The sequence below is a fragment of the Sesamum indicum genome, linkage group LG1 (genome assembly GCF_026168435.1).
Source record: "Sesamum indicum cultivar Baizhima isolate 11 linkage group LG1, ASM2616843v1, whole genome shotgun sequence".
In the NCBI taxonomy this organism is placed as follows: Eukaryota; Viridiplantae; Streptophyta; class Magnoliopsida; order Lamiales; family Pedaliaceae; genus Sesamum; species Sesamum indicum.
The window spans coordinates 12456926-12463925 of record NC_142657.1 but is presented as its reverse complement, the minus strand read 5'-3'; the positions used below and the strand labels follow the sequence as shown (position 1 = coordinate 12463925).

General features: G+C 33.2%; 1 protein-coding gene across 1 annotated transcript; it reads right to left on the bottom strand.

The window, feature by feature from the left end:
* Window positions 1–3316: 3316 nt before the first annotated feature.
* Window positions 3317–5328, bottom strand: LOC105158500 (ethylene-responsive transcription factor CRF2-like). The gene has a single exon (XM_011075286.3). It carries the CDS (start codon window positions 4511–4513, stop codon window positions 3524–3526), a length of 990 nt encoding a protein of 329 aa, XP_011073588.1. The 5' UTR covers window positions 4514–5328; the 3' UTR covers window positions 3317–3523.
* Between the last annotated feature and the right edge of the window lie 1672 nt (window positions 5329–7000).

Below are 7000 nucleotides of genomic sequence, written 5' to 3'. Positions count from 1 at the left end.
TGAGTTGATATTACAACCCGATGCAGGCAAACATTTTTTCACATTTGTCAAAAATGAATGAGTTTGAATAACTTATACCCAATGCCTCCTCTCTTTTGCGTGGTACTTTTTTAAAATAAAATTATAAAATTTATCTAAAATAAAAATAAATAATACCTTACATAACAGGACACCCTCAATCACAACCCGCCTTACAATTACAAAATCTTTCACAAAGATTTGGTAATGGGAGAATTGTGGGTGTAGAGGAACGAATTTACTAAATTAGGGGAAGAGGACATTCTGAAAAAGGCCTGCAATGTGCATGATTCTGGATTCTGTGCGTACCAAACAAGAATGTCGTTAAAGACAACATCATTGCTTCCTTTTTCTGGACCCCCATATCATACTTTATTAATCATTTAAATTTATATATATTTCCCAAGAATCATATTTTCCACTTTTAAAATTTATATCATATCCATCTAATTAGTTCAACTATATTTGCAGTATTTTATAAAATTATATATGCAAAATGGTTCTTGAAAATTTATTGAGGTATATATATATATGTTTGGATTTATATTTAGATAAATTTAAAAATATTTTATTGGAGTTATTGGTGTTACATTAGGTTTTTAATACGATAATTAATACATAAATGTGTTAATGATATTCTTTTTAGTACAAAAAAAATATGATTTTTGGTCACGACTAATTATTATGACTAAAAGTAAAATTATGATAAATAATAATTAACTATAATTTCACAATATCTTCTACCCTTTATATCAGCAAGTGAAGTTAAAATATTAATCATATTTAAAACTCAATATATAATTTATCAATAATTAGGAATCATGTCAAATGCATTGACCCTAGCCAAGATGTACAACAAATGCTGACAACTAGTCGTGTTCAAAATTTAAATTTTATATTAATTTATTTAGTCATGATTGATAATATAAAGGATTAATTAAATTAGGTCTCTACTGAAAATAAAAAATTACACTTTTTTATAAAAAAAAAAAGGAAAATTAAAATTATATTTGTAATCCTTCGAAAATTCTTCATCTACATTTATACACTTTCCTATAGATTGCAACCAAAAAATGTTGATCTTAAAAAATTATATATAAATTTTTATTTTTACTCCTTATTCAACATTTCATATAAATATTGACAATATAATTAATTTTTCATTTATCAATACACTTTTTAGTCAATAACAATAATTTAAAAATAATATTTTATACAGTCAATACATCCTTCTGACTATATATATATATATATATATTACATTTACCTCCCTATAAGTATAAAAGTATTACCAAGGCATCTTCGTTAATAAGTATACAAAATATTAAATGAAGGGTAAAAATAGAAATATATATAATTTTTTTTTGTTAACTTCAGTATTTTCAGTCCAAACACTAATTGGACGGGGTACAATTATAAATAGAGAATTTTAGAAGGGAGTGTAAGTGTAATTTTGAAGTGTTTTGCGATAAAATATAATTTATATTTTTAGAGGAAGTTTGAGTGTAACCAACTCAAATATTATTTTTTTCATAAATATTTATGAATGAAGATTAGATTAAAAGAAAATTGTCCCACACTAATAATATATCATATAATTGATGCATGTAAGCAGCCAAATATGAAGGAGGACATAAATGTTAATGTGACATCATAATTATATGTTGTTAATGATGTGGTGTAAAAGAAGGGGCAAAGGTCATTATTAATAATTGCAAATATATATGTTGTCCTAAAATGAAACATTATGTTATATGAAAATAATAAAAGCAGTACTAATCAAGTCCTGTAATAATTTTGGCCCTAATTTTTTTTGTTCCTTTGATTTTGACAATATTAAATTTAGTTCTTTATCTTGTAATTTTACGTAAATTCAATTATTTATAACATTTTTATCCTTTTGATGATAAAGCTTAATAATCTATCCTAATGTTCTTAAAAGATCCAACATAAATTCATACCTTGTTTCAACCGTCTTCCTCCCAGATATTTCAAGTCCTCAGTTTTCAGTTCTAAAATGCAAAATGAATGGAGATGAACTAAATTTGCTCTCTTAAAAGTTGTGTAGGGGTAAAATTGTCTAGAATTGGATCAGAAGACTAAAATAATATATTTTTGAAAGTTACATAACTAAAACTAAAACGCGTAAATTTAAAGAACTAAAATTAAGAATAGATAAATTTAAAGGACTAAACAAATAATTTTCTGTTTTAGTGCATATGGGATTGGAGTGTATTAGGCCTAAACCTCCTGTTGAGTGCACTCGATAATTATATACTGATGAAAATGAGGTAGATGGGCATTTTAGTAATTTTGTAGGTAAACGTCTCGACCTTTTTTCTTTTTTTTTTTTCTTTGACATCTCCCTACTCTCGCACCATCTCAGCCTTTGAAGCCAATATCCACTTATCATTAGGGTTTTTTTTTTTTATTTAAATAAAGAAGGATCAAAATTGGTTCCCAACTTCTCCTTAGAATTTGAACAACTAACATATCTTTCACAGGAATAAGATGTCACTATTGAAAATCTCGATGTTCTTACTTCTTACTATCAAAAGTTAAGGAAGTGGTCCCTCTATTGAGGTTTTGTGTAATTATACGTAGACTTTCGATGGTTTGAAAAATTACATTTAATACGATTGTTTCTATCCATTAAATTGATAAATCCCTAAATTTATCAAAATTCACCAAATTTATTGATATTAAAAAAAATAAAATAAAAATCTGTTGTATTTACTCCTCATTAACTTATTACAAGTCAAATTTATAATCTTTTTATAATCAAATTATCATTACCGATCAAAACCTGAAAACTTAATTTCACATTTTTGTATGTACTCCCCAAGTTTCTTCGAACCAGCCCATGTGTTCATTTAGTCAGCATGATAATTTTATACTGGGTTGGTAACACTGTAATTTGAGAGTCGATTCTTCTTAATTAGACTTTATTAACATGTCAATTTATGATACAAATAAAAATATATATATTTCAATTATAAATACATGCGCACACGACACACAAAAAGACCCAAATTTCTATTTTGTTTTTTCACATAATTCATCGCGCCAACTTTTCCATGTGTCTACAATATAACGAAAAGTCATATTTCGTATAATTTACGAGAGTCGACGTCTGTTGGGTCAATTGATAGAACAATTTAGTTCTATATACTAACCCGTGATGACGATTAACGTTCAAACCATCTAAATTTCATTACAAGAGAAAAATAAATGTACTGTTCGAGATACGATTATATCTTAATTATAGCATAAAATATCGATTAATTCACAATAGTACTTAAGAAAAAAAAAATTCATTTACTCATAAATTTAACAGATTCACATTGACAGAGAAGCCGAAAACAAAACTGAAACTCAAAAAAAAAAGAAAGAAAAAAAAAACACTCGATGATGGATATAACATAGGATAGGCCGATTGAGGTGGTAATATTTCAAAACTGCGGAGAAATCAGCGAATGTTTGCTACAGTGTCTTTTCAAAGTACTCAAAGGGCAACGAGAGGATCCGACCCGAATATGTCACCAAAGTCCTGAAAGAAATCATCCGCCTGCCACTTGGATGGTCCTGACCTGATTCCCAGATCGGTGGTATTTGGCCCGATGAGCACGTCTTCGCAGCTGTCGAGGTCCAGTCCGAATATGTTGTTGTCCGACAAACCCGCTTCATCAAACAAATCGGGTACGGGTACCGGGTTTTCGAAGTCGATGAACAAATCATCACCCCGCGGGAATATGGAAACATCCGAGAAATAGTCATCGTCGTTCTCTTTTATCAAGACGCCGTCGTTGGATGGGGAGAAGATAGAACACGACTCGGCTTCGGCTTGGGAGTCGGTCGCTGAGACGAACCGGAGGACTGATTTGGGCGATGTCACATTGCTGTGCGACTCCTCGCCCGAGTTGTACCCTGAGCTTGTTTTGTTGTGCTTGACTGGTGGAGTGGAGAAGTTGGTGAGCGCGTCTGGCCCACGCAGCTGAATAGCCGCGTGGTCGTACACCATAGCAGCCTCCTCCGCCGTATCGTAGGTGCCTAGCCACAGCCGTACACGTCGCAAGGGGTCTCGAATCTCCGCCGCCCATTTGCCCCACGGCCTCTGCCGTACACCGCGGAACTTCCCCAGCTTCGCCGCATTCTTCGTTTTACCGCCACTACACTTCTTCCGCTTCAGCATGCTAACCGACGCACGGCTACCACTCTTCGCGACGCCGTTACCGTTTCCGTTATCGCTGCAGCAGGGCTGGATTCTGACCTCGTTAATAAATTTCCTGACTCTCTGTCGGCTCCCAGAAGAGCCGCCCTCTTCATCACTGGACGAGTCAGTGGCGTCAGCGTCCGTAACGGAAATCCGTACTATTCTAGTGGTCATCTCGACCGGAAAAGGAGTTTCCCCGCCGGAGATGGAATATTCCGGCCTGCCCACAACTACGGTATGGTATACTTGCTCAGTGTATTTAACTCTTTTACCAGGCAACATGGTTTCTTCGTTCTTCTTCTCGTGGGACTAGAGCGAGAGAGTGTGTGTGTGAGTGTTGTTTATGATGAGATTCGCATTGAAAGGGAGAGCGTGAAGAGGTGGAGAAAAAAGCGAGAGATTCTGTGAGAATAAAGAGAAAGAAGAGCAACGTTAAAGAGAAGTCTTCATACCAAGAAAAAAGGCAATAAAATCAGGAATTACAAGGAGGAAAGTTTGAGGAAAGTAAGACTACTAAAAAGAAGAGATATATGTCTATCTCTCTCTCGGAGTTAAAGAGAAAGAGAGCTGGAAAAAGCTTTTCGGCGGATAGTCTAATTAAGAAGAGAGGTGGTGGCAGACAACAGGCGGAGAACAGAGATAAACACCACACCACGTACATACGTACTGCCTAAAAATCACAACTCTGTGCGACCGAGAGAGAAAGCAAAAGTGGGGGAGTGGGGGAAATCAAGAAAAAGTTGAAGATGGGAAGAAAAAGGGACGGAATATGTGTACGTTGAGTCTGAGGAGAATCAAACCCATGCTCACTCAAACGTCTTCTGCAATTCCACTAAATGGGTATGAATATTTTGAATAAAACCCAGATGGAAACTGCCCGGATTCCTCTGCTTTTCTTCTTCAAGCCGAAATGAGAGTTTTGGAATGTGTGTATGTGTGTGTTTTGTATAGAGAGAGAGAGAGAGAGAGAGAGAGAGAGAGAGAGAGAGAGAAAAGGGTATAGATACTGAGTAGTGTGGCAGCGGTGGAGACGGAAATACTTGAGCTGAGGCTGGAATGGCCACTCCGCACTGGGCAGTGGGCACCGTTCAGTTTTTGAATTTCCTTTTTGGTTTTGGATATACAAATATGTATTGTATTCAATGTTTTTGTTGCTCATTTGTATTTAATTTTATATTTTGTTTCAAATTTTAAATTTCAATTTATATCTATATTTAATAAAAGATTTTACACATATAACATGCTAATTTTAATTAAATGAATTACCATGTACAATACAAATTTACATATATATACCATATACATAAAGATTACATCATAAATTTTATTTAAGTAGTTTCTTTTATACATAATGTGGAGGTATATATGAACCTAAATAGAATATGGAATAGGAATTGGAACAAAATAATTAAGAAGTGAAGTAATCCATCACGTATTATATTGAATACTTTCAAATAGTAATATTGAGACTACGTAATTTTTTGAAATAAAAATGATGAATTATTATTAATCGAAATAAATCGATTACAATCATTTCTGTCGAATATCAAAATATAACAAAGACCATTACACTAAGCATCCAACACCTATTATGCAGTAGAAACAACATCTCAAATATATGACAAATATTTCAACTTTGCCAACTAAATCAGGCCTCATTGAGACTACGTAGATAAGCTTTATTAAGTTAAACAATTAAAATAACATTTAACCACTCAACAGTGGGCTATACACTAACTTGCCTAATACAATTAATTATCATAATAACTTCTCAAATAGGAGATATGCGACATAGGATTTTTAGTGCCGACTTATCTTCTTCTGCTAGCTCACGTGAATTTTATCGTTTATGACGAATCCCTTAGTCTGTCGAGAGGGATGCTTAGCATTACAACATATTGTATTGTATTTCTGTACTCCTTCTACTTAATGAAATTTATATTTATATAAAAAAAATTAATAAACTCAAATAAAAATAAAACAATACCCATATATTTGATGGGATTTTTTTTCATAATAATAAGTTCGAATCGACGTATGGGCATTTTATTTATTTTAAAAATAATTATTTAAATATATTTTAATAGTAATTGTGTTTAGGTGAGAAAAGTAATTTCACTTTTTGGAAATGAGTTTGTCTTAATGATGTTTAATTATGACTAATACGTCGCTCAATTATCACGCGGGTAATTTTTATCGAGCCGCCGCAACTGATGGGGCCTACGATGGCGACACGTTCCAGAGATTGGGGCCCACGTCACGAGGGGTAGATTCGAGAATTGGTTTAAGCTTTAAGGTGGTTGGTTTTCCCATTAAATTTCGTCTCTCGGGTTCTGAGTCACGTGACTACCGGAGGGCGACGGTTCCGTTAATTCAGTCAGTCAAAATGACACGTCACTCTGTCTCTCTGACGCTCAGGATTTTTAACCGCACCACTTTAACGGCATGGTTAATAACCGTATCTATCTTAGCTATTCCTCACCTCTTTGGAGACAAGCCAAATAAAGAATAATTTTGTCGCCCAACAGTCCAACGGTTCTGATTTTAAGATCTCCAATTTGGGTACGTGTGTAATTGGAATTGAAAAGTTAATCATATTACTAGATATTCGATGTGGGATAATCTATAAAAATTTATTTGAGCTCGATTCGTTAATTTCACAAATTAAAATTAGATTTAATTCTTCGATTGATGAATTTTCAAAACTCAGCTCAAGCTCGATTCAATTGTTAAAATATTTAAAAATAAGATAAAATATACTCTGCCCCT